Raw genomic sequence first — 24,612 nt, 5'->3', positions numbered from 1 at the left:
GGCTCGCCTCGACTCGACCGAGGCCAAGAGGGATGTGCACAACCTGGTGTGTGTCTTGCAAGGCCAAAATTGTAACAGCGGTGTCGAGGTTGAGGTTTGGGCTCAGGTTTTAGACTTGTGCTGTAAGTCTGGGCTCGAGGAAGATGCTGTGATGCTTGTAAAGGCTTGGGGAAATTATGATCCATTGTTTTGGACACCGATGTCTAAGTTGCCATGGGACGATGTCAAAAAGTGCATGATCTCATTTCGAGGTGAATCAGGGAGATCTATGGATCTGGTTATGGAGCTCAAGTCAGTTGGACGTGAGGATGATGCACTAGAGCTTGCAAAGTTGTTGGCGCGGCATGTGCCCTATGATGTTAAGATTTTGGAGTTTTGCTTGAGCTATGGGCTTAAGGACGAGGTGACAGAAATCCTGAAAGACATGCCAATCGAGAAGATTGCAGTGGCTGCGCATCGAGAAGAGTATCGCGAAGCTGTGGAACTTCGCATCGGATCCATGGAAAAGGCTTCCAATTATAACAGTTACGGTAGTGGAGCCTATAATCTGGATCCTGTGGCACGGATGATTCTTAAGGTGGCAGGATACGGCTCCCACGACTTGGCAACAGCTTTTGCATCCAAGCTCCAGAGTCTTTTGCCTAATTACATCGATCCGAGAAATATCCAAGGGGAACCTTTTCTGGCAGCATTCCTCTTGTCAAGGGAGCTTGTGTCATATGAAGTGGCATTCGACTGCTGCGCCCGGGATCGGAAACATGTGGAACTAGTCGCGGTGATAGCAGGGATGAAAGACGCGGCCGGTTTCATAGGCTTGAAGGAGACGAACAAAAATATGGCAAGGCTGTTCAAGGACCTATGTTTACGCGTTCTCGAAATCAAACAAGTGTTTGATGGAGAGGAGGACAAGGCCTTGGTCGAGTACAACGGCAGCAAGAAGCCCAAGTTGCAAGGCATGAGCGAAAAGGTCCAAGAGTTTGTGGAGGCAGTGCTGTGGTTTGGACATGAGGGAATGATCGCAGCCATGGTTGACCAGCTCGTCGTTCGGATCCACTTAACATGGAAGCTACTCTACAAGGAGTGCGGATTGGTGCAAAGAGTGGTGAGCTTTGGTGTTCTGGCGGCGACCGAGGCTCTCAGATATCTGGTGGAAGCAAGGAGAGATCACTTGCGCAGAGGTGTGAGATATGGAATGGATGATATGATCACGTCGTGTCCCCCTCGCAAGCGAGCCAGGATTTGTGGCACTGACTTGGATCCAGACCAGGTGAAGGGAAATCCTCGACTGCTTCGTGTTGTTTGTGATATCAGGAAGGAACAGTGGGAAGCCCATGCCAGCCTCGAAGTTAAGTACTTGGAAAACTTGCTAGACAATGATCTTAAGATTACCTCGTAGAAGTTCGTTTTCTATCTAATGTTTAAAGTTCTATCTAATCAATATCAAAGACTTCTTACCTAGATAGAAAATGAGCAGTGGGAGCTTGGGATTGCTCCTACACTGTGGTGGGTCTTTTGCATTCGCTCCAGATTCTCGTTTTTTCTCGGCAAGCTTGACGAGGAGCAAGAGAGGAGGAGTTCTTCGGGCATTGAGACTCCACCAGCAAATAGCTCAAGTTGCCGAGCAGGCCATCGCTGATGCCTCGTCTTCTCTCGACGGCCCAATTGAGCTCCCCGGCGATTTGGAGCAGCCCACCTCGCCACTCCAAATCGCAGGTAGCGTCGTTCTCACTGGTGCCATCTCGGTTCTTCTCCTCCGCTCGTTGAGACGACGATACAAAGAAGCCAAAGAGAAGGTTCTTCTCCTACACTGTTCTTCACAGCAAACTTTAGAAGAAAAACTCTTTTTTTCCAGAAACCTTTGAAGGAACAGGCCAAGCAGAATGCGCTCGCTAGCCTCGCCAACCAGGTAGTGGAGAAGCCACCACCATCGTTTGAGCAGACCCTGTATGGAGCTCTCTTGGCCGGCGCAATAGCTTTTGTGCTCTACCAGTGCACCACGGCAGTGACCGGCTCCTTCGCTTCAAAGCCACTTCCAACAGAATATGCTGTAAGTGAAAACTTTGATGCAAGTTTCTGCCGCTGACATGCTTGTGCCTTGATCACCACAGACAAGGAACATTGCGGTGACTGTGAGGTACTCTTTCGCACCTGAGGTCTTCCTTGTCTCTAACTCTCGAAACTGTTCTTTCTTTTTTTCTCCTCTCATGCAGAACTATTATAAGTGGGATATGTTACCTCGCTACCTTTGTGTTCGCTGCCGACGCCATTGGATTGGCGCTCTATGGTCTTCAACTCTTGGTTAATCCTCCGCCAGCGGCACCAGAGAAAGGCACCGACGAGGAGGACGAATCAGCTCCTAGTGAAGACAAACGATAGCTTGAAGTATCCCTGGAATAAACAAATTGTTAGCTCGCAAGAAAAATCAGTCTCACCTCTACTGCTCTTCCTCTTCGAGAAGTCCAATCTGAAGACCGGGGTCGGTTTTTGCTCCGTATCTCCGGATCAAACAGCTGAATATGGGCAAGAAACAGAAATACAGGAGGGCCATGATCGCAGGTGCTGCGACAGCCCAGCCAACAAGCTGTAATAAACAGTTAAGTGGAGTCAGCTACCCAACGAATGAGACATCACACATCTTCGCTTAAAAATGTGATCCATCTTTGTGTTTACCGCATGGAGAAGGCTTAAAAGTATAGATTTGGTGGCTTTTCCAGTGACGGCCTTCCAGAGAGCGTTGGACGAGAGCATTATGTGTCCACCGTTCGTTAGCCATTCTCCCAGCCGCAGGAAAGGGATCAACAGCCTGAAAAGCATCGCGAAATAAGAGATAGAAGACAGGGAAAATATAAAAGTATGATTTTTTGGCACTCACGCGAGCTCTAGTGGAGTAGCAACGAAATTTGTGAGCATCAAAGTTGGAGCGTGGCATCTGGATCTGAGAACGCAAACTGCGATCGCACACAAAAATAACGTCACACCTACAAAAACGAAGAGCCAAGTAAAGTCAGCAAGCACAAATTTTTTTCTCCCTTTCTGGGCCAAGTCAAAGAGATCGTGAAGAAAAAACTGACCATAGATCGGGAAAACTCCCAGTGTCACGCCTAAAGCAGCAGAAAAGGCAAGTTGCCTGGGCTCAGTTCCTCTGAAAATCCACAATCAAAAGAGGAACGAAAAAAGGGAAAAGAAAACTCTACCTGCGAACGATAAGCATGAAAGGCCGTGAAATTCGAGCCTTCCACCACCGCACGACCCATCTCCCTTCGGAATCTCTGACTAGATCGATCCTATCGCCCTCATCCTCCATGGAAGGATTGGGAGTAACGTTAATCTCGGCAGAGCCTTGCCGCTTAACATCCAGCGTGACAATCTTGGCCACCGGCGACACCTCGGCGCCTCCATTTTCCACAACCACCTCCACTGTCATGGCCGCGACAATCCCAGTCGCATTCCCTGAGTGAAATCCCTGCCACAGGAGGAAGCAAAGACCAAAGGCACACCTGGCGTGATCCGGAGCTCGAATTGATTGATCGATCGATCGGTGGACAGCGCGTGAGAGAGAGCGTGGAAAAGAGGAAGAGCCTTGGAACCCTATCGAGCAAATTTGAAATGCCGGGCTTCCATTGACTGCTGATCTAGCGATACGCGGTTGCGACACTTGTCAGACTCTCCAGGTCGCCGGTTCAATTCCATCCAAGCGAGCGAAAGCTTTTTTTTTTCCTATGTACAACTCAAACGAATGCGTGAGGCTCCCTGTTAAAGAAAGAAGAAAGGAATTACGATCAAACAATGGATGAAAAAAAAAAAAAAATTGGACGAGAAAAAATAAAGTATGGATCTTACTTGGGATGGATTCTTATAAATGGATCGAAGAGCTACAAGAAGTATTTCATTCGCACGTCCCGTCTCATCGCGTTATAGACAGCTCGAACCTGTTGGAAGAAGAAAAATCTATGGATGGTAAGCTCCTTCTCTAGCGCTGGAAACGTTTCACTTACTTGATCTCCGGAATTCACCACGACGGGGCCGATTCTCACGGATATATACTTGCCTCTGGACGACAATCTCTTGGAAACCCAGGCCTGTGTCAAACATCTCTCGTAAGAAAAGAGAAAGGAAAAACACGAAACTTTACCCGTGGAATTGGAGACTGAAGAACAGTCTCCACGGCAACCACCATCGCCTGCGCGAAATCGTCGCCTCCTCTCCCAATCGCTGTGAATCTCCTCACCATCGGGTAGAGATTCACCTGGTGCAAAGCTTTAAAGAGGCTGTTAGATTGCAAGCTTTTCTTTCTTTCAGTCTCACATACCCGTTCGTCCAATGCCTTCCATTGATCCTCAGGAAGATAGCCTCCAATCACGACATTGAGAGTCTTCCCCACTCGACCATCGCGCTTGGAAACCTCTGCGAATCCAAAACTCGCTCAATCCCAGCCACCACACACCAATCGCCAGAAACAAAACCTGAGAGCGCCCTGAGAAGCGCATCCTGGGGGGGCCTCTTGTCGCCTCCGTTCCCGCCATTCCCACTGCTCCCGTCGCCATTGTAAGCCCGGCATTTGCAGTAGATCGAAGACTCCGGCTTGAATCTGCCGCTGCCGGCGGCCGCCGCGACTCCCCGGATCCTGCTCACCGCAATGCCGCCATAGACAGCACTCCCCATCTCAAGCAAAGCCCTAATCTCTGTTTTTAGGGCAAGAGGTAAAAACATTTGGTTGCTTATTACATTTCATTCATGATTTATAAATTTATTTAATGATTATTTTTTTGCTAGGAATAGCAAAAAAATATAAATTTTATAAGCGATCCGACAGCTTTCAATCATGCAAAACCTGAAAGGACTTGACGGAATATGTCAGATCACATATTCTGTCAAGTTCTCTATGTGACCCGAAACGCTTAGCCTGATCATATATTTTTTTCAAGTTCTGGACCTGTGAGCCGAAACGCTCAGATGAAAACGCAAGCTACAAATAAAGAAACTAGGAAGTTAAAAAATCTTTTGGCTAATCTAAGTTTTTCAATAGATAATTAAAATGCCTTGCCAATCTTTATCTCTAGTTCCAAGTGTATAATATAGAGCACGACACAATGACGCCACTGTTTCTACCCAAATCATAGCATAGAAGTGCTGCAAATGTCTTTTTCGTTTTCTCACCACCACTTGTTGTATGGGAGTCAAATCTCTTCAATACTTATAGGTAGAACAAGAATTACACAAAAGTTTGATGCTAAGGCCACTCACATTGTTGTTCTCTTTGAAAGAATTTAAGATCTCAGCATCAAAGAGATCTCATAGGCAACTATAGTGATGGTAAAAATGGTGGCATCATTTTGTGTCACGAACTAGATTTCCAGGAGTGCATCTTGGATAGTGGTCTTTTTCATTGGTGCAAATTCTGACTTTGGGCATTTGGAGCTCAACATGGAACACCTAACAATCCACTTTCTCTAGCACGCCATGAATTTGCCTATGTTTTCAGGGTTTCTTCCACATGATCATATTAATAATTTCACTCAATATTGTGCCTCTAATCATATCTTGACAGACATAGCACAGTGTTTGAAGTTTATGAGGTCGCTGGTGGGGAAAGTACAAGCATGGGTGAGAGCTCTGACAGAGGATGGGTGTGAGGACTTCCAATGTTGGTTGCTTCATTTTGCAAGGTATTTGAGATCTTCACTATATCTCCAAACTGGTGGATCCCAAAGTGCATTACGGACAGATGAGTCTAGATGGGAGAAATCTTATGTAGATATCGTCCAGTCAGTACAAAAGAAATTAATGGTGTTGCATTCCACCACTTTAGTCTCAGGCAGCTGTGTAGGAGAAGGAAACTATGACAAAGAAGTGTCTGTATGGATGAAACTGGATCATTGATTGATTTTGTCAGTAGTGCTTTTGCTATGCCAAAGCAGCTGTTCAGAGTGACATATTTATATATATCGGCTGCTGGAATACTTACTCAAGAAATTATAGCAGTTAGATGATTAAATAGCAAGATTACAATCAAAAGGCAAACTTGTAGACTGTTAGTAGAGGATAAACCTAACAACCAAAAATAGATCATGGCACTAAAGTGGGAGCTGCCAAAAAATGGGTCAAACCGAAGATGGTGGTGTTGTATGCTGTATATCCATTTTACCCATCTTTTCTCTATAGTTATATTGATTTTGGAATCCCTTTATGTGAGGCTCATTTAGTTTCTTGAGGTTGCCATTGGTGGCTAGTTTATGAAGCAAAGGAATTTGTGGCTAACATTATTTTTGATAGAGTTGTTCTTAATTAACATTGAAGCAGAGTCCACAAACAGAGAGATTTAGAACACTCCATATTGAGTTCTAAATGCCTAAAGTCGGAATCTGCAACTTTATAAAAGTCAATCTCATCTCGTCATCTCGAAATCCGACTTGTTATCTGAGATGCACTCTTAAAAATTAACTCATGAAGTAACCATCCACGAGCCTGATCTGATGAAATAGTTTGTGCCTTGTACTCCACTGAGCTACTTCTTTCTTGCACTGGCATGAACTGCAAATGCCCAGAGGTGGGAAATGCCTAGTTGCGCCTCATACCCAAAGAAAACTGTAGTTGCAACTTACCTCTACCCTGATAAGCGAAAATTATCAAACCATATCAACATGCCAAGAATGTTGATATGTTATATCCAATCATATCAATTATATCCAAACCATATTGATTAATCATATGATCAATGGATATAATATATCATATGATCAATCATATCAATTGACATGATTGGATATAAAACCATATCAACATGCCAAAGAATGCATAAGAAACCCAGCTAGCTCAGCTTAGAGTGAAAACCTTTCTATACATGTTGAACGCGTTTGTAAGCAGCTTGTCTGGCTCAAAATGTTGGCATGTTGATTTGGTCTAGTTTGATAATTTTCTATCTGTTATCATTGCTTTGACAACCCCTCCCTTCCTCCTTTAAGTTCTCTAGCATGACATCCATGAAATCCTTGGGACCCTGACGTGATTCGAGTATTTTCTGCAAGAATTGTCTTGAATCTCATATATCTTCTTGAATTGACGGATGCCACTCAAGGTAGGCTGGAATAAACTCAGTAATGTGGAACTTGGCGCCCATGCTTAAGCTCTGGAGTACAGATCTCTGGGACTCTATGGATTTTTGGTTTACTTCTGGAAGCATCACCAAAAAATCTCTTGCTCATCAATATATCCGTTGAATGTGAAAGTTGACAATCTTGAGCTCTCGCAAGTTTACTGCCGCTTTCCTATCATTCGGTTCTCGAAAGACTCTTGACAGTTCTTCTGATCTCACCCAAGAAAAAGAATCTATTCTCTGCTTTGTAACTTGGCAAATCTTTCGCAGCCACTTTATAGAGGCCATATCTTTTGATCAATGAGCTCGTTGGCTACAACAATGTGGGAATTGGAGTGCGCTATGGTGAGCCGAAGCAAATGCCAAGCCATTGTCCTGGACTGGAGACAACGATGCTTGGCACTAGTCCCAGCTTCAGATACATGATTGGGCCACATTTTCGGAAGAGTGCTTGCGGAGATCCGTGTGCTTCCTTCCCAACAAGATAGAGGTGGCCAAAACGTCGAAGTGGCCATCCTGGAGATGGAGGCAATGTTCCTCCTTAAAGCAGTGAAGCCCATGGTCAGAAAGAAGAGCAGCAAGAGAAGCCATGTCAATTCCATTCTAGTTTGATTTTTGGGAGTTGTGACGCCACTTATAACAAACCTGGCAAATAATTGTCAACTTGACATTCAAAGATTCTTCTCCACGAACATGTGAAAACAATTAGAACTGAATATGATCTAATTATGTGTTGATGTTTGTGCCGCTTGAACAGTCCTACAAAAGACAAGGTTGTTTAACGATTTCATGGCAGCCAAGAAGCTCAAACCATGCACAATTGTAGCAAGTTATTGTGTAGCGTTTGTCCAGCTCTAGGAGACCAGTTCTTTGTACTATGTATCATCAAAGATTGTAAATGGTTGGGATCTTAAGTTCACATTTAAGTTTTGGCAAATGATTTTTGAGAAGTTAAAGATAAATTGAGTATGAGTAGTGGTAAAAATCCATAATCAAATGGGCAAATAAAGATTATAAATTAGCTATTGGAAAATATTCTAAAGTCTTTTGTGGGAAATTTAACTCGATAAAGTGTATGGGAGAATCATTTGCCTTTATAATGACACTCATATTTGCATGTTTCTATTCATACTTATATATATAGCTATAAACCCAAGTCTCTCATGAGTTAGCTTTAGTTTGAGTGCCTCGTACTTCGATTTTTTGGAGGATATGAAAGTGGCATAAGCAAGGAGCACACATTGTTGGCAAATTGCTTTCGCTGCATTCAAGAAAAAGACGAAGGTATGCGTCTCCACTTTTGAGAGGAAACTTCTTCTATGCCTTGGTAATCGTAATCAACACCATTCTTTTGACTACTTAGCTTTTGGTTGAACAACATAAATGTATAGTTTCTCCTCCATCTGCGGACAAGTCAGCTTAACTTACTTCAGAAACTGTTTGTCCTTTTCTTTGTACATGGGGAGCTTGACCGTTCTGTCGATCTCCTCAACTAGCTCTTCCTGTGTGATGTTGTCCTTGATGCTATTGAATACCTGAGATCAACATGGCAAGAATGCGTAAGAAACCCCGCTAGCTCAGCTTAGCGCGCAAACCTTTCTATACGTGTTGAACGCGTTTGCAAGCGGCTTGTCCGGCCTCAATCGCATGAATTCCCAGGACTGCCTCTCGTTGTTCCACGAGCACTCGATCACCTTGTTCTCCAGCGTCGAGGGATCAACCGAGTCTGTCAAGCCGAGAATCAGGATCGCCGCGTACTTGCCAGGCGACTTACCATCAAAACTTACAGAAGCTCCCGGGAGCACTTGATGGTTTCCTTTCTCTAACAGCGACAAAGTAAAAGTATCCCCTGATCTCTGAAAGCAAACATCCCAAAACTTAGAACGTGATAGACAGCCATTAGCGTCCCACCTGAAGGTAAAAATCCACTGAGTTTAAACTGGGAAACTTCCACTTCAGTAAACTATCTGACGTTCGGCAAACATATGGCATCTCAAATCCCTGCATTGCGAAAACGAGCTTGTGTCGGCCGACAAGTATGATCAAGTTACAAACCTGGAAGATGAGTCCATCTGATCGGTGCGAAAGACCGGGAATGAGCTTCTGGAAAAGCAGTTTTGTGCTCGAAAGGGGCCAAAAGTTTTTCCTACGGACCTGGAAAAAAACAAAGCGAAGCAGGTGAAGCACAAACATGGTCCCAAAGGTTTCATACTCTGAATTCTTCATCCTTGTAAAGGTAGCCACTTGAGCCCGCGTCATTGTGTCTGGGCCTTATAACGTCCGATTCTATCCCATGAAATCTTTGCGAAAAGGGTTTCTGCAAAAGTCAACCAGGCTAAATAGCTCCACGAACAATCGGACGAACCTTGACAAGTGACTCGGCGTTAACGACCATCATGTCATATATGAGGTACCTCCTCTCCAGTTTCCCCGTCTCTGGATGTTTGTCAATCACCATTTCTCCGTCTAGGAGCGTCATATGATGCACGGGCAAAGGAGAGTCCTAAACAAGATAGAGAGTAGAATAGTCTCAACCAACTTCGCAATTCCACACCTTTCGAGGATGAGGAAACCGCATCTGGATTCTCCTAAACTCAAACTTCCTATCAATAAGGTAGCAGCCATAAGAAAGTAAGAGCATCATGTATCTGGTTCCATCCGCTTTCCACGTTGCAAAATAGTAATGTTGTTTCAGCAGTTGAAGCTTGCTCCTGCCCAGGCCTTGTAAGAATCAGATACATAACAAGAAAGGAGCGTACCTGTCCAGCGACACGGGATGTGAGCCTGGAAAAGACATGTTTCTGGATTGTGAAGCCTGGAGGTTGAAGTCGAACAGATCAGCCGAAGAATTCCGATGGCTTACCAGGTCAAGCAACGACAGACACAATCGTTGGAGTTCGATTTGCTCCTCACTTGAAATTGCATCGCCAAGAACATCATCGTTTGTCATTGGAGCAGCGTTTTCTTGCCGGTCTAGCGTATGGTCGTCCTCGTCGTCATCGCCGTCATCATCATCGACGGTACCATTCAAATCGAGCCTTTTCCAATCAGGAACAGCAGGAGCAGCGAAAGGAGTGGGGTCGTGGTAGAGCGCATATAATTTCCGAATGTAGCTCTTTTTATAGATACCGGGAGGCCTTGCAGCGGCGAATTTTGCGAGAGCCTACACGGAAAGAAATCAAAGTTCCGAATGCGAGACAAAAATAAAAACAATAAGCACACCTGAGTCACGGGGAGGCCGCAATAGCGAACGAGATAGTTGACAATCATGTACCCGGTCCTGTTAAATCCGTGCGTGCAGTGAACGAGGACGCGTGAGGTCTTGGATCTTTGAAGGTAGCGATGTGTCTAAGCGCAACAGTTACACCGGCATTACGCCATAGAAAACAGAATCGCATACCTCATAGACAAAAGTATTTACAGCCTCAGCGTCAGGGACTTCGTTCCTACCTTTGCATGGAATCTAAGCAGTGAGCAAGACGATGTAATACACAGAAGCAAGAAAAAGCAGCTTACTTTGAAATGGCTGAGACCAGCTCTCGTCACTTCGTTCGCGGAGTAGTATCTGGTCGTGTTGGTGAGATCGATTATCAAACCAACATCCTTGTGCTGTCGTAGGATACGCTTCCAGCTATATCGCTTCCCCGGCTCTATGGCAGCATTGTAGGCCTCCCCAAGAAAGACTTTAGATGGGACAAACCTGAGAACAGGCTCGCCAAATGGAGGACAATCGATCCAGCCTAAGGAAAACCAAATGAAAACGAAACCAAGAACAAAAAATCTGAGTGGTACCCTTGGGAATCAAAGGAATCGAAGAAGCAGCATACTGTTGCTGCGGTGGGGGCGGAGCTGGAGCTGCTGGAGCCCGGCGGGGTTTCTCGGGTTGTATAGAAGCGTTCTCAAGCTTTCGTTTCAGCCTCGCCCTTCGTTCCTCGCGCTCCTGGGCGAGACAAGGGATTCTCAATTCGATATTTCAATCTCTCTCTCTCATTTACCCGCCGATACGTCTCCACGCCCGTCTCGACGCGGCCATCCTCCTCCGCCGCCTCCTCCTCCTCTGGATTCTCTTCCGCCGCCGCTTCAATTTCCTCCTGCAATGCGACCTGGCATTCCTCCTCCTCCTCCGTCTCCTCTGGCAGCACGTTGAGATCCATCCACAAACCCTAAATCCCTCCCAAGCCAGGAACCCTAAAATAGATTAATGCCCAAGGGAAAAATAGGATCTCCAATTCCAGGATATTCGCCCTTCTTCCTCGCGATAGTTTCCGGTGTTCTCGGAGCGCCCAAAACTTCCACTGTGCGATCGACCACTTCCCTGGAGACTCACACACACGATGGATCGACCATTTTCACGATGAATCGACCATGGTTTCGATCGACCATTTTCAAGTGAATTCCAGCGCCCTCCATCCAAGCGCCTTCTCCACTCTCTCCACGCCGTCCCAGTGCCCCGCGGCCGCGAAGATGTTCCACAGCAGCACATACGGCACCTGGTCGCTCGCGTCCAGGCCGAAAACCAGCTCCGCCGCTCGGATCCCGCGCTTCAAGTCCCCCTGAGTCGTGCAAGCCCCCAGCAGCGACGTGACGATCACGTTGTCCGGCTGGAACGGCAGGCCGCGAACCAGCTCCTCGGCCTCGTCCAGCCTCCCGGAGCGAGCTAGGAGATCGATCACGCACGAGAAGTGCTCCTGGCCGGGCGTCAGTCCATAGTCTCGCTGCATCGCGAACAAGTAGCTCTTGGACTCGCGGACGAACCCGAGGTGGCTGCAAGCGAAGAGCACCCCCAGGAACGTAACTTCGTTTGGCTCCGTGTAGTCCTGCTGCATCAGCCGGAAGAGCTCCAGTCCTTCCATGCCGTGCCCGTTGGAAGCATACGTTGCCAGCAGCGATGACCAAGTTACCACGTCCCGGACGACCATCTTGTCGAACAGCCCCCTCGCGGTTCCAACTTGTCCACACTTCCCATACATGTTTACCAGCGTGTTGCCGATGATGAGGTCCAGGTCGAGGCCGGAAGCAACTACACTGGCGTGGATTCTCCTCCCTTCTTCCAGGCATGGCTTGCAGGCGCAGCAGTCGATTGCCACCACGAACGTCACGCGGTCGGGCTTCACCTCCTTCTCGGCCTCGAGCCGCTGGAACAGCGCCAGTGCCTCGCCAAATTCGCCTTGCAAAGCGTAAGCTTTCATGATCCCGTTCCAGGTGATGACGTTCCGGCGGCTCATGCTCTCAAACACGGCTCTCGCGTGGGCCGAGGCCCCACACTTGGCGTACATGGACAGCAGCGTGTTGCACACAACCACGTCGGTCTGGACGGCTTCGCTGCTGTCGGCTAGAGACTTGTGAATCGCCTTGCCATCCGCTAGAGACTTCACGTTGGCACACGACTGCAAAGCGATGCTGAAGATGACTGTGTCGGGCTGTAGTTCGTCGGAGAGAACCATCTCGTGAAAGAGCTGGATGACTTCCCGGTCGTCGCCATTGTTGCCGTAGGCCCGAAACATCGTCGTCCAGGAGGCCATGTCCCGCTCTCGGAGTTTGTCAAAGGCTGCTCGAGCTAGCCGGACTTCACCACACCTACTGTAGAAGTTGACGAGCGTGTTACCGACTTGAGGTGCCGTTTCTTCGCTCCAGAGAACGCAGGAATGAATTCCCTTCCCGGCTGATAGATCCCCCAGCTCCGCACAAGCATCCAGAGCGATCTTCAACGTCACCTGATTCGGCTTTCCTCCCTCCAAGCACATCTCCCTGTACAAAGCCAGAGCTTCTCCGGAGAATCCCGTCTCGACGTAAACAGAGATCATGGCTGTCCACGAGATCACGTCTCTCATTGGCATCTGGTCGAAGATAATCCTGGCATCCTCCGGACGACCACACCTCCCATAGAAGTTCGTGAGAGCGTTGTTGACGCAAACAGCTCTCGAGTCCGAGCAACCGAGGCTGTCATGAATCGCCTTGCCAAACTCTAGTGCCTTCGCGTGCGCACAGGCGTCGAGAGCACTGGAGAAGCTCACGCAGTCAGCCTCGACACCTTCAATGTCCATCTTTTGGAACGTCTCGAGTGCTTCCTTCACGTATCCGCTGTGAGCGTAAGCCAGGATCATGATATTCCATGCCACGAACGAAGGACTGTCCATCGTCGCAAACATGGCCTTGGCATCGTCTAGGCTCCGGCACTTCCAGTACATGTTGAGGATGCTGTTCTCGAGAACTGTGTCGGGCTTGACGCCACCTTTGTCAATCCTAGCGTGGATCATTCTACCCTGTTCTAAGTCTTGCGAGCTCGCACAAGCCTCGATAGCACCGACGTACGTTATCTTGTCCGGCGTCCAGTCCATGTCGTTGTAGAGCTCGAGAGCTTCCTTCCCACGACCATTCTGCGCGTAAGCCGATATGATCGAGTTCCAAGTCACCACATCTTTCTTCTTCAACTCGTTGAAAGCGCTTTTGGCCGCGTCCAAGTCCCTGCATTTGCCATACATGTGAATCAGAGAGTTTCCAACAAGACTGGAATCGAAAAAACCACAAGGAACAAGGAAATCGTGAAGAGCCTTACCGCGTCTGGGATCTCCGAGCATGGCGCACGCATTGATAGCGACGACGAAGGTGATGGCGTTGGCCTTGATCCCCTCCAGAGCCATTTTGCTAAAGAACACCAGTGCCTCATCCAAATGCCCGTTTTGGGCATATGCAGTGATGAGAATCGTCCAGGAGTAGAGGTTTGGAAGCGCGATCCGGGCGAAGCAATCCCACGCCTCGGGCAAGCTCCCACACTTACCATACATCTCCACCAGCAAGTTCTCGAGGTATCTTTCACCCTGGTAGCCGCGTCTCACCATGTGTTCGTGGATCTTCCGGCCCTCTGGGAGCGCGCCCTGGATCCCACATTGCCGGAGTAGAGCCGCGAATTCGTCCGACTCCACCCTCGCGCCCTGGTCTAGCCTGTGGAGAGCGCTCTCCAGATCGTCTTGATCGGATGATACTACTGCGACGGGCGCCAGGGATTCCAAGAATGCCGGCGCGCGCCTCGGTCGATCCAGATGCCGCAGCTTGAATCGCCATAGTACCATAAACCCTAGCTCGTCGATCGACCAGATGCCGCCACGATCGAGCTTCTTCGATGCTCGTGAGAAGAAATCTTGTCAAGAAGAGGAGCATCCACTGCTCTGTCTCGAAATATCGGCATCGCGGCGACCAAGAGACAATCGATCTGGCCGCCCTGGACACGGCTCACCCGGATTCCCTGAAAGACCTCTGCTCGTCTCTGATCAAGCGCTGCGGAAGATCCAAGAACCTAGCCGATGGCCGGCGGATTCACCACCGCCTGGCCAGGAATTCGCAGCTGGATCGCTTCCTTGCGAATCTACTGATCGAAATGTATGGCAAATGCGGCAGCGTCGGCGATGCCCAGCGCGTGTTCGATGAAATCGGCGACCGGAAGAACATCTACTCGTGGACAATCATGATCGCCGCGGCCGCGAGCAACGGATCCAAGCGCCTGGCGATGCAAATCTTCCGCGAGATGGATCTCCAGGGAGTGAGACCCAACCAGATAACCTACGTGGTTGCCCTAGAGGCGTGCTCGAGCTTGATAGAGGGCCGGCATTTGTACGACTGCATGGTCGCGGATGGGGCACTGGCTGGAGACCATATTCTCGGCAATGCGCTTATTACAATGTACGGAAAATTCCAGCGGCTAGACGAAGCATTTTATATCTTTAAAGCAAGGCTGGAGAAAGACGTTGTTACTTGGAACGCAATGGTAGCAGCATTTGCCCAGAATGGGTATTTTGATAGAGCGATGGATTTGTTTAAAAGTATGGATCTAAAACCCGACGCTGTAACATTTCTGGGTCTGATAGCTGGAGTAGAGAGATTAGAACAGGGTTTAGATGTCCACACGAAGATTTTGGCAAACAAGTCGATAAATCTGAGACGAGAAACCAATCTAAGCAACTCGCTAATCAGTATGTATGGGAGGTTTGGTTGTATTGGCGAGGCTAGAAAATGTTTTAGCAACTTGAAGGATAAAGATGTTGTATCGTGGAATGCGATGCTTTTGGCAAATGCCCAAAATGGGGATTACATGAACGTTTTGGAGCTCTACCAGGCGATGGACTTGGAGCCAGACCAGCGAACTTTTCTGGCAGCTCTCGATGCCTGTGCAAACTTAACAGCGATCCAGCAAGGAAGAGAGGTTCACTCTCGAATCTCTCGACATCACAATCTCGACACGGATGTTCTCGTTGGCAACTCGCTCATCTACATGTATGCCAAGTTTGGATGTGTCGAAGATGCAAGGCTCGTATTTGATAGAATCCACAACAAAGACGTGATCTCCTGGACTGCGATCATCGCTGCTCACTGCCAAAACGGCTACCCAATAGAATCACTGGAACTCTTTGTGGAGATGCAGCAGCAGGGAATCAAGCCGGATCTCATCACCTATGGATGTGTTCTATCGGCTTGTAGCTATGCGGGCCTGGTCTATAGATCTGGCGTCCTCTTTCTCGGCATTTCAAGCGACTATGGCCTCACTCCAAATGCCGATAACTTCTCCACCATGGTTGACGTCTTGAGCCGAGCGGGATGGCTGGAACACGCAGAAGAACTCATCCGAACCATGCCTTTTCTTCCGGATCCAGTGACTTGGACGATGCTGCTTGGAGCATGCAAGGTTCACGGGGACGTGGATCGAGCAAAACGCATAGCCGAGGCGGTCTGTAAGTCGCAGTCCAAAGGGCAAGCTTCCGGAGATCACGTACTTCTCTCGAATCTCTTCGCCGCTGCCAAGAAGTGGGACGACGTCAAGGACACTCGCAAGAGAATGGAGAGGAGCGGCGTGAGAAAGCAACCCGGGCGGAGCTGGATCGAGATCGATGGCAAGATCCACGAGTTCTTGGTGGGAGACACGAGCCACAATAGGTGGGAAGAGATCCACGCCAAGCTTCTCGAGCTGGGCGACGCGATCGCGAAAGCGGGGTATGTTCCAAGCACCGAGGAGGTCTTGCATGACATCGAGGACGCGAGCAAGAGCAAGCTTTTGGGATACCACAGCGAGAAGGTGGCGATCGCGTTTGGGGTGTTGTCGACGCCGCATGGAACACCGCTGAGGGTGATGAAGAACTTGAGAATGTGCTGCGATTGTCACGCTGCCGCGAAGATGATCTCCAAAGTCACGGGGCGCGAGATCATTGTCCGCGACGCAAACCGCTTCCACAAGTTCGTGAGCCTTGGAGAGTGCACTTGTCGGGACTTTTGGTAGTGTTTTACTTTGCAAAACTTTTCGAGGTTTTGCCATGTGTGACGAGAAACAGGCCAAACTTGCATAGCTGTGACGGGATCTCCAAAGCGGTCAAAGAATGGCGACAGATTTCTTTCTGTTTTAAAAACTGGTGTTAGTTAACCTTTACTGGATCAATGGGTCGTGTGCTGGTCATCCTCCTCTTCACAGTCTTCTCCGGGATTTTCTCAGTATGTGCAGTTCTAGAAACTTTTGTTCTTACCGGCTTTTCATAACTTGTACTGTAGGCTAACGTCACAGATCACTCATCAGAGGCAAGGATGACATTTTGCTTCATTCCCCAAAGTTTTGATTTTTGATTGTCCAATTTTGTGCAGGAAGATCTGAAGTTTGCTCCTACAGATGAGACCTTGCAAAGAAGAGAGAGAGTGAGGGCAGCCATGCTCCATGCCTGGACATCATATGAGAAATTCGCCTGGGGTGAAGACGAGCTACAAGTAATATGGAAAACCTTTAACCCTCTGTCTCTCGTTTTGACTTTTTTTTTCCTTCTGATATTTTTGTTTAGCCTTTGACAAAAAATGGGGTGAACAGTTTTGGTGGTCTTGGTGCCACCATTATAGACGCAATGGACACACTCTATATCATGGGCCTCCACACCCAATTTCAGAAAGCTAGAACGTACTTATCCTTGTAACAGATGATACATCATGTGCCTAACTTAATGCACAGGTTCGTAGCTGGGCTCAACTTTAACATAAACTATGAGGTCAATCTGTTTGAAACAACAGTTCGGTAATGATTTCTACAAATATTGTCTCAATTTCCTAAGTTTTTGTTATGCATAGAATTCTGGGAGGGTTGATAAGCACATATGACCTCACAAAGGATGATATTTTCTTAACGAAAGCGAGACAATTAGCCGATAGGTTACTTCCAGCATTCAATACTGAGACTGGAATACCCTATGGGAGGGTGAATCTGGCAAGTGGAGAGGCGAGAAATCCTGTGGTATATATATGTTCTTTGGTAAACCTGATTTCCAAAACTTATGGATTGATTAGGGAGCCAGTGTGCTGGCTGAACTTGGAACCTTGCAAGTTGAGTTTATTGCTCTGTCACAAAGAACTGGATTGCAAAAGTATCGCATCAAGGTTAATGGAATCATCTCTAGTGAAAGCTATTAATTGTGTTTTACAGGTTGAAACTGCCATGAGAACAATTCAGAAAATATTTCCAAAAGATGGACTCCTTCCTGTTTACATTGACCCACATACCCTACAACGGTATGACAAAGTTACCTTTGGGGGTACAGGTGACAGGTATTCTATAATCTTTTTAATATTTTCTATGCTTATAGAATTAATTCTAGCTTTTATGAGTACCTTCTAAAAACATGGGTTCTTGGAGGTAAAACACAAGCAGTACAAGGTTATAGGTATTCCTTACTCCTTTCCATTTATTTTAATATTTTTTATTATCATTTAGACAAATGTGGGAGAGATCTATGGATGGTTTGATGACCTTGATTAAAAAAAAAGCACCATACTATTATGTATTTGAACGCAATAGTAATGGTGACCTTTTTCCCAAGGTAAGCTTTTTCATATAAACTTTTGCATATTCATATGAAACATTTCAGATGGAGGAGCTTGCTTGTTTTATTCCTGCTATGCTTGTTCTTGGCTCTTATGATGCTTCAGCTCAAAAGAAAAATCAGTATCTTTGGCTTGCCCAACAGGTTTTTTTTTTCTCTTTCCTTTTCTTTTTATAATTTCACTACACATATAAATCAGTTGACCACCACCTGCTATAATTTTTTCTATTCCTCACCTATAAGAATTGCTGCTGACACTTATATTTATAATGGCAAGGTTGATACAAAGTTTTTAGTAAATCTTCTTGCAAATACTAATTCTATATTTGTGAAGGAAATGACAATTCAAGATCCAAAGAACATTATGAGACCAGAGACTCTTGAGTCAATTTTTTATATGTGGCGATTAACAAACAATAAAGCATATAGAGAATGGGGTTGGAACATTTTTTTGGCATATGAGAAATACTCACGAGTGGAAAATGGCTATGTTGGTCATGTTGATGTAAGATTAATGTTTAATATGCATTTTAATAATAAATTTATTATCTTATTACAGGTTATTACTGGTAAAAAAGACAATAAGATGCAAAGTTATTTTTTAGCAGAGACCCTTAAGTATCTTTTTCTTTTATATTCTTCTTCTGATAATTTTCTTTTCAATCAATGGGTATTTAACACAGAGGCTCATCCCATCAAAATTATTCCTAGGTAAAGTTTTATTAATTAAAGATACTTTTCTCCATTAATATATAGTTTCAATTTGAATACACTTGTTGATTATTAAAATTAAATTTCACTTAAAAGTTTTTTTTTGGAATTCCACCCAAATTTTAATAAAGATAAAAATTGTCTTTAGTGCCTGGACAAGAATTTTAATTTTTCTAAACTATAATGGGTGAATTTAATTTTGTAAAGGAGTCATATGGAAAGTGAAGAAGTGCTTTAAAAAAAAATTTAATTTTCTTAGGTGGGTTTAATTTTGTAAAAGAGTCATTTGGAAGACAAAAGTATTATAAATAATGTTAAATCTTTTATGCTAAAAATGAAATATTACTTTGTACTTATTTAATATATGAAGTGTATATTATATTTTACTGAAATTATATATCACTTTTTAATTGTTATAATTTACAATTACTTCTAAGAAATAAAAGATAATGACTTGAGAGACAATTTATTTAGGTTCAAATGTAAAAAGAAAATTCCTATAAATAATGTTTTTCAATTAATTAAATATTTTAAGATATTTAGAATTAAACATCTTTGGGTTTGAATAATATTGCACTAAATAACCTTTGAGGAAATTTAAAGTTATAAACTTAGAATACAATAATTCTAAATGTTCTCAAAGAAGGTTTAAATATTAAATTAAAATAATAAAGAAATAGATAGTGAATAAATAAATATTGCAAATGTAGAATTTTATTTTATCTTGTTGCTTCATAAAACATGATTTATATTAAACCAATCAAGCTACTCCAAATGATTCCATTATTTATTTTTTCCTTTTTTTCAAAATATATTCCTTTTCTTTTATTATGAATATATGATTATAAATTAAAATGACGAGGGGTTTAGGGTGTAAGAATGTGGGCAGAGGATGCGCTTGGGGCTCCTGCGCCCTCGCTCGCGCTTCTTCCGTCTCAATCTCGATAGCAACGCTTCCTCCTCCTCATCTTCTGGCGACAATGGTGGGGAAAATGGCCGCTCGAATCCAGTGCTCAAGAAGAAGAAGCACCCCGGCTCGCAAGACAGCAATGGCGATCCCTTGAAGGAGCTGTGCTCGCTCGTCGCCTCTGCTACTTCCAAGCCAAATGCGGTGCTCATCTCAGCGTCGTCCCGGACGAAATCGCTCCAGCAGCGTTACAATCGCGTGGAATGCAGCATCCGCCAGGTACGCTCGAGTCGATCGAGTGGATTCTTCGGCCATGCCGATGCAATCCTCGATATTTTGGGGTTCCTAGAGCATGGACAGGAAATCGGCAGTGCTCTTGGGCAGCGATTCGAGTCTCTTCTCTCGGATTTTCTAGTCGCTAGGGTTGTGCTTGGAGCTCAGAGCTTAGAGATGGCGTGCTCGTTCTTCGAGTGGGCGTCTGGAAGTGGTGGGAGCTACAGGCCCGGGATCTTGGCATACGATTGCCTCGTTCATGTTCTTGTCAAGGGTGGAAGAGCTGGGCAGGCATACGATAGATTCCAGGAGCTCTCCAGGTTTTCCTTGGCTCCCTCCAAGTTCATGTATGGGATTCTCGTGGATGGTCTAGCGGCACAGGGCGATGCCGAGAAGGCGCTGGCGATCTTCGAAGAGTTTAAGGAACGCTATGGTGGAGAAGAAGAAGAGAGGGTCGTCCAGTGCTTTGGTTTCCTCGTCACTGGACTTTGCAAGGCTGGGAAGATCTCCGAGGCCACGGATCACTACCAAAGGCTGCGAAAGAGCTTGCGATTCTTGAGCGTGGTGGTGTATAACAGTCTCATAGACGGGCTTGTCAAGGCCAAGCTCGTGGACAAGGCACTGGAGATTTTCTCTCGAGACATGGACGAGGCTCTCTGCCAGCCAAACTCTCACACTTATGGAGCTCTTGTCTCGGGGCTTTGCAAGGCCGGGAGGATCGCAGAGGCTTGCGAGCTCTTCCAGCAGATGATCGAGAGAAGATACACTCCTCACGTAGTGCTCTACACGACTGTGATCGATGGGCTTTGCAAGGCACGGCAGTTTGACAAGGCTTGCTCCTACCTGGAAAAGATGGAAAGTCCCGACATCGTTACGTATAGTGCGTTTATAGACGGGCTTTGCAACGTTGGGAAGGTGGACTATGCTTTTGAGCTCCTCAAGCAGATCCAAGAGCGTGGAAACGCTCGGCCCGACGTGGTGCTCTACACTATATTCATCAAGGGACTGTGCAAGGCTGGGCAAGTGGACAACGCTGTGGAGTTGTTCTACAAGATGGAAGATATCGGCTGTCCTCCCAATGCTGTGACTTACAACTCGCTCATGCGAGCGCTGGCTTGGCACAAGAGCGTGGACGCTGCCCGGAGGCTCTTCACGGAGATGATAAGAAAAGGATGCGAGCCCGATGGAGCGACTTACGTGCTTATCTCCGAAGTTTTTCTCAAGAGCAAGAGCTTGGAGGACGCTCGCAAGTTTGAGGAAGATGTGAGAAACGAATGCGGCAGCCTCAAAGGCTTGGCTGCGTATGTTTCTCAGATCAACAAGCTCTGCAGGGAAAGGAAGCTGGAAGAGGCGTACAGGATTCTCCAGACGATCGCCAAAGACATGCAACCAACAGTGGGGATGTACGCAACGCTCGTTCGTGCCTTTCTGCGAGACGAAAGAGCCATGGAGGTGGATGAGCTCGTGAAAGACATGGTCCGGAGAGGGTGTGCTCCATCGTGTGAACTTCACAACGCCATCATGGCTGGCTTGAGGTGGATTGCCAGGAACAAGAAGCTGCCAGCCTTCGTCCACAAGTTGGTCTCGGAGATGGAAGAGAAGCAGTGGATTCCAGACGCACTCTTTTGCACCAGTCTTGTGGAAGGACTGTGCCAAGCCGGCTATCCAGGCCTTGCACAGCAGCTAGTGACACAAGCTGACAGCAGACAAGGCTCGATCAATCACCACCTGTGGGATACTCTCGTCAGGATGCTTTTCACGTCGGGAAAACTCAAGATAAGCTTGACAGTTGCTGAGCAAGCGCTGGAAAGGGGTTGTGAGATCAATATTTTGACGTATTACGAGATCATACGAGGACTTGTGAGGCTTGGCAAGGTGAGCAAGGCACTGGCGCAGTTCCAGAAAATGGTCGAGCATGGAAAGCCGACACTCAGCAGACAGATGGCCATGGTTCACAGCAGCCTTGTAACGAAGCTGTGTAGGAGGGGCCGACTAGAGGACGCTTACGAGCTCCACCAGAAAATGGTGGAGCGAGGATTGTCCCCGACGATAAAGTCCTACAAGCTTCTGATCAAGTACCACTTCAAGGCTGGAAAAGCTGGAATTTCTCGGCAGTTGTTCGAGCAGATGCAAAAGGTGGATTCGCCGCAAACTCAAGACACTTACAGGGTGCTGTTGGAAGGCTACTGTCAAGCCGGAATGCTGGACGAAGCCTATGGAGCTTTGGAAGAAACTGTTGCCCGCCAGTTCAAGCCCACTGGAGCGAGCTACCTTGAGCTGATCCGAAAGCTCTGTGAGCTGGGAAGAACCGAGGAGGCGCACCACATACTCCAGAGGATGGTTTCGCTCGGCCATCGCCCCCTGCTGCTGTCTTACAACGCCGTCTTTCAGGCCTACTACGAGAGTGGAAGGTTTGCAAACGCTCGCGAAGTTTTCCAGGAGATCCTAAGGCTGTTTAGGATCGATAAAGCCAGACAGTTCCCTATCACGGAGGATCAGCTGCGAGTCATCTTCGATCGACCATATTAAGTAAGTCATCTGATATTGATATTTCTTTGTTTGCTTGCTCCTTTCGTGATGCAGCTTGTATCAAAGGCATAACTTATGATGCTTGTGGGTTTATAGGAATGCAAAGAGCTCTTCTTTCTAAGAGACGAGCCGAGACGAGATCCACTCCAAGCTTCTCGAGCTAGGCGATGGCGATGGCGATCGCGAAGGTTCCAAGCATATATAGGAGCAGGCACGAGATCATTGTCCGCGTTAATGGAATCATCTTACTAATTAGTGGAAGTTATTAATTGTGTTTTACAGGTTTGCCGTAAAATTTAGAGAATTTTACACTCCTTCCTGTTTACATTGACCAGTGACTATTTCCAGTACCTTCTAAAAGCATGGACATCACTAAAATCCACTCTTTAAGTTCTACTCAATAGAATCAAATAAACCAAGAGAAGATACTTGGAGCAAAGAAAAATGTTTGAATTCCCTAAGATAATTAACTTTTCTTTGGAAGGACTCTCTCTATGAGATCTAAGACACACATGAAGGCAAACATGTGTTAGGGTGAGGTATGGCTATCAAGTTAAGATTCTAAGATTTGAAAGAAAGAATATTCTAAGGAAGTTAAAGTGGCAATTTATTGTGCAAAAGTGATTAGGGATGATGAGTGGAGCTGGGATAATGGAGCATAACATAGAGCTGATGTGTTGGAGTAGATTAAAATAAAGGGTAGAGGTGGAACCAATCAGATGAAGCCAATCATCATCTTTATGTCCCTCCTTATTTTGTTTCCTCTGGAGCAAGATCAGATTTATACTCAGATTGGTAGTATGCAATTATAGGCAAGAGTGCATCAAATTATTGGCTGAGAACTTGGCCACTTGCTGGATGAATAGATTCACTGCCCTTTGTAGTGGAGTTCAAGCACAAACTCTAGTGGATGCATTGCTTGGTTTTTGGTTGTGTTGGCCAGGAGCTGCATTTGTGAGTAGAGTAAGGAAATATATTTTTAGACTCCTTTTCTCCCTAACTATGTGATATATATAAACACCATATTTAATAATAAGATGTGTTTATTTTTATATTTAATAACTATATTACTATAAAACAATTATGTAATTGAGGGATTTTTTTTAATTTCATTTATAAAAGTTCATATGATAACATATAAAACATCTTCATCAATGCCATATTATCTAATATATCTTTTAAATAATATTATTAAAACTATACTTGTAACCCTTAAATTATTCATATTTGGCCAGGACTAGTAATAGATATATATATTTCTTAAAATAAAATATAAAATATAATTTAAATAAATCATAAATTTTTATTTAAATATAATTTAATAAATAATTAGATATAGACAAATTTATTGCGATCAAAATATGATTATGCATTTCTTATATTATTTAAGTAACACTAAGTAGAGAATCTAGTAAATATATCAGATATTAAGAAAAATACATATATGTTTAAACACTTGAGTGTGACACAAAAAATAATATTTATATGTAAAATTTTATGGGCATACATTAATATGAATGCCATGAAAAATAATGCCATATATAAAATTTCTTATATAATGTGAAATTCTAACTCTAGTGGCACATAATGGCATAATAATAGTGTACGGCTACGATGCCATATACTAATATTAGCGTAGTGGGATTTTAATAGCCGTCAAATTGGTTTCAATCCAGACCACTCGCTCCTATATATAAGCTAGGGTTTTTGGGTAATTAATATACACATTTTCTGTATTCCCTTTCCATATTCCAAGCACTCAGAGCTTTATATATATTAAAGTATATAGAAAGTAATATATATTTTTAAGAATATACAAAAAAAATTGATGATAGTGGCAGCTAAACTAAACATGAAAAACCCCTTAAGAAAGAAATCCTCATATGTCTCAAGTTGTAGTGATTGTTACTATTATTAGAATTCTTGCATATAGATAACTTCAATTTTGCAATAGCTTCTCTAGCTACTTAATGCTCTCATCCCATTCCACAATATCAATAACCAAAACAGGAGAAACCATCCAAGCTCAGGACCAAAGTCCTAAACAAAGTCAATTATAAGCTAAGTTGTTTCCATATATGTTGTTGAGGGGGAAGCCCTTCAATATGGGGAAAAACACATGATTCCATTTCACTCAAGTGTTTTCATAACCTTAACAAATGGTATATACCCCCTCTCCCAAAATATCCTTCACACCTCTAGAATATTCTGACAGTGGAATATTTTAGGGAATTTCACTTATGTATATACTAACAAAT

At 45.3% G+C, this 24,612-nt stretch overlaps 8 protein-coding genes across 10 annotated transcripts; 4 read left to right on the top strand and 4 right to left on the bottom strand.

The window, feature by feature from the left end:
• Window positions 1–1,386: 1,386 nt before the first annotated feature.
• LOC9659114 lies at window positions 1,387–2,422 on the top strand. The gene is made up of 4 exons (XM_002990826.2): window positions 1,387–1,793; window positions 1,853–2,047; window positions 2,109–2,134; window positions 2,211–2,422. Exons 1-4 carry the CDS (start codon window positions 1,467–1,469, stop codon window positions 2,374–2,376), a joined length of 714 nt encoding a protein of 237 aa, XP_002990872.2. The 5' UTR covers window positions 1,387–1,466; the 3' UTR covers window positions 2,377–2,422.
• Window positions 1,826–3,747, bottom strand: LOC9659113. Of its 3 annotated transcripts, XM_024664631.1 has the most exons (6): window positions 3,195–3,747; window positions 3,072–3,142; window positions 2,873–2,978; window positions 2,671–2,803; window positions 2,433–2,581; window positions 1,826–2,388 (listed from the first exon to the last, which is right to left on the bottom strand). In XM_024664631.1, the coding sequence occupies exons 1-5, from the start codon at window positions 3,422–3,424 to the stop codon at window positions 2,435–2,437; spliced, it is 687 nt and encodes a 228-aa protein (XP_024520399.1). In that variant the 5' UTR covers window positions 3,425–3,747; the 3' UTR covers window positions 1,826–2,388; window positions 2,433–2,434. The 3 variants fall into 3 exon arrangements, with proteins under 3 accessions (XP_024520399.1, XP_002990811.2, XP_024520398.1); XM_002990765.2 differs by having other exon boundaries at window positions 1,826–2,581; XM_024664630.1 differs by having other exon boundaries at window positions 1,826–2,803; window positions 2,873–3,142.
• Window positions 3,748–4,141: 394 nt separating this feature from the next.
• Window positions 4,142–4,679, bottom strand: LOC9659112. Its single transcript, XM_024664632.1, has 3 exons — window positions 4,464–4,679; window positions 4,310–4,404; window positions 4,142–4,257 (listed from the first exon to the last, which is right to left on the bottom strand). Exons 1-3 carry the CDS (start codon window positions 4,660–4,662, stop codon window positions 4,243–4,245), a joined length of 309 nt encoding a protein of 102 aa, XP_024520400.1. The 5' UTR covers window positions 4,663–4,679; the 3' UTR covers window positions 4,142–4,242.
• Window positions 4,680–8,421: 3,742 nt separating this feature from the next.
• On the bottom strand, window positions 8,422–11,432 carry LOC9659111 (mRNA-capping enzyme). The gene is made up of 15 exons (XM_002990763.2): window positions 11,089–11,432; window positions 10,886–11,033; window positions 10,610–10,833; window positions 10,494–10,556; window positions 10,316–10,441; window positions 9,957–10,256; window positions 9,853–9,908; window positions 9,648–9,804; window positions 9,459–9,596; window positions 9,306–9,410; window positions 9,149–9,247; window positions 9,005–9,094; window positions 8,868–8,949; window positions 8,689–8,819; window positions 8,422–8,628 (listed from the first exon to the last, which is right to left on the bottom strand). The coding sequence occupies exons 1-15, from the start codon at window positions 11,245–11,247 to the stop codon at window positions 8,518–8,520; spliced, it is 1,989 nt and encodes a 662-aa protein (XP_002990809.2). The 5' UTR covers window positions 11,248–11,432; the 3' UTR covers window positions 8,422–8,517.
• Window positions 11,433–11,478: 46 nt separating this feature from the next.
• LOC9659448 (pentatricopeptide repeat-containing protein At5g27110) lies at window positions 11,479–14,163 on the bottom strand. Its single transcript, XM_024664605.1, has one exon. It carries the CDS (start codon window positions 14,161–14,163, stop codon window positions 11,479–11,481), a length of 2,685 nt encoding a protein of 894 aa, XP_024520373.1.
• Window positions 14,164–14,200: 37 nt separating this feature from the next.
• LOC112342557 (pentatricopeptide repeat-containing protein At4g21065-like) lies at window positions 14,201–16,532 on the top strand. The gene has a single exon (XM_024664586.1). The coding sequence runs from the start codon at window positions 14,214–14,216 to the stop codon at window positions 16,356–16,358; it is 2,145 nt and encodes a 714-aa protein (XP_024520354.1). The 5' UTR covers window positions 14,201–14,213; the 3' UTR covers window positions 16,359–16,532.
• A 167-nt stretch (window positions 16,533–16,699) lies between these two features.
• On the top strand, window positions 16,700–18,649 carry LOC9659447 (mannosyl-oligosaccharide 1,2-alpha-mannosidase MNS1). Its single transcript, XM_024664587.1, has 12 exons — window positions 16,700–16,834; window positions 16,906–17,018; window positions 17,070–17,132; window positions 17,186–17,345; window positions 17,402–17,491; window positions 17,538–17,659; window positions 17,710–17,775; window positions 17,826–17,931; window positions 17,980–18,078; window positions 18,134–18,211; window positions 18,269–18,439; window positions 18,494–18,649. Exons 1-12 carry the CDS (start codon window positions 16,778–16,780, stop codon window positions 18,647–18,649), a joined length of 1,281 nt encoding a protein of 426 aa, XP_024520355.1. The 5' UTR covers window positions 16,700–16,777.
• A 763-nt stretch (window positions 18,650–19,412) lies between these two features.
• On the top strand, window positions 19,413–22,668 carry LOC9659110 (pentatricopeptide repeat-containing protein At1g12620). The gene is made up of 2 exons (XM_024664654.1): window positions 19,413–22,354; window positions 22,451–22,668. The coding sequence occupies exon 1, from the start codon at window positions 19,538–19,540 to the stop codon at window positions 22,352–22,354; it is 2,817 nt and encodes a 938-aa protein (XP_024520422.1). The 5' UTR covers window positions 19,413–19,537; the 3' UTR covers window positions 22,451–22,668.
• The last annotated feature ends 1,944 nt before the right edge of the window (window positions 22,669–24,612 follow it).

The sequence above is a fragment of the Selaginella moellendorffii genome, unplaced genomic scaffold (assembly GCF_000143415.4).
Source record: "Selaginella moellendorffii unplaced genomic scaffold, v1.0 SELMOscaffold_112, whole genome shotgun sequence".
In the NCBI taxonomy this organism is placed as follows: Eukaryota; Viridiplantae; Streptophyta; class Lycopodiopsida; order Selaginellales; family Selaginellaceae; genus Selaginella; species Selaginella moellendorffii.
This window is presented reverse-complemented; position numbering and strand designations above follow the sequence as displayed.

Excerpts from the sequence above, each read along its gene's own strand:
- LOC9659112 (XM_024664632.1), bottom strand. The coding sequence starts at position 4,662 with ATGGGGAGTGCTGTCTATGGCGGCATTGCGGTGAGCAGGATCCGGGGA. Across the intron at positions 4,405-4,463 it reads GCTTCTCAGGGCGCTCTCAG|AGGTTTCCAAGCGCGATGGT; the intron begins GTTTTGTTTCTG and ends TTGGATTCGCAG.
- LOC9659114 (XM_002990826.2), top strand. The coding sequence starts at position 1,467 with ATGAGCAGTGGGAGCTTGGGATTGCTCCTACACTGTGGTGGGTCTTTT. Across the intron at positions 1,794-1,852 it reads ACAAAGAAGCCAAAGAGAAG|AAACCTTTGAAGGAACAGGC; the intron begins GTTCTTCTCCTA and ends CTTTTTTTCCAG. Across the intron at positions 2,135-2,210 it reads AACATTGCGGTGACTGTGAG|AACTATTATAAGTGGGATAT; the intron begins GTACTCTTTCGC and ends CCTCTCATGCAG.
- LOC9659110 (XM_024664654.1), top strand. The coding sequence starts at position 19,538 with ATGCGCTTGGGGCTCCTGCGCCCTCGCTCGCGCTTCTTCCGTCTCAAT.
- LOC9659113 (XM_024664630.1), bottom strand. The coding sequence starts at position 3,424 with ATGACAGTGGAGGTGGTTGTGGAAAATGGAGGCGCCGAGGTGTCGCCG. Across the intron at positions 3,143-3,194 it reads TTCATGCTTATCGTTCGCAG|AGGAACTGAGCCCAGGCAAC; the intron begins GTAGAGTTTTCT and ends GTGGATTTTCAG. Across the intron at positions 2,804-2,872 it reads GCTACTCCACTAGAGCTCGC|GCTGTTGATCCCTTTCCTGC; the intron begins GTGAGTGCCAAA and ends GATGCTTTTCAG.
- LOC112342557 (XM_024664586.1), top strand. The coding sequence starts at position 14,214 with ATGCTCGTGAGAAGAAATCTTGTCAAGAAGAGGAGCATCCACTGCTCT.
- LOC9659447 (XM_024664587.1), top strand. The coding sequence starts at position 16,778 with ATGCTCCATGCCTGGACATCATATGAGAAATTCGCCTGGGGTGAAGAC. Across the intron at positions 17,019-17,069 it reads CAATTTCAGAAAGCTAGAAC|GTTCGTAGCTGGGCTCAACT; the intron begins GTACTTATCCTT and ends CTTAATGCACAG. Across the intron at positions 17,660-17,709 it reads TTTGGGGGTACAGGTGACAG|CTTTTATGAGTACCTTCTAA; the intron begins GTATTCTATAAT and ends AATTAATTCTAG.
- LOC9659448 (XM_024664605.1), bottom strand. The coding sequence starts at position 14,163 with ATGGTACTATGGCGATTCAAGCTGCGGCATCTGGATCGACCGAGGCGC.
- LOC9659111 (XM_002990763.2), bottom strand. The coding sequence starts at position 11,247 with ATGGATCTCAACGTGCTGCCAGAGGAGACGGAGGAGGAGGAGGAATGC. Across the intron at positions 10,557-10,609 it reads CTGGTCTCAGCCATTTCAAA|ATTCCATGCAAAGGTAGGAA; the intron begins GTAAGCTGCTTT and ends CTCACTGCTTAG. Across the intron at positions 9,095-9,148 it reads CAGATGGACTCATCTTCCAG|GGATTTGAGATGCCATATGT; the intron begins GTTTGTAACTTG and ends TTCGCAATGCAG.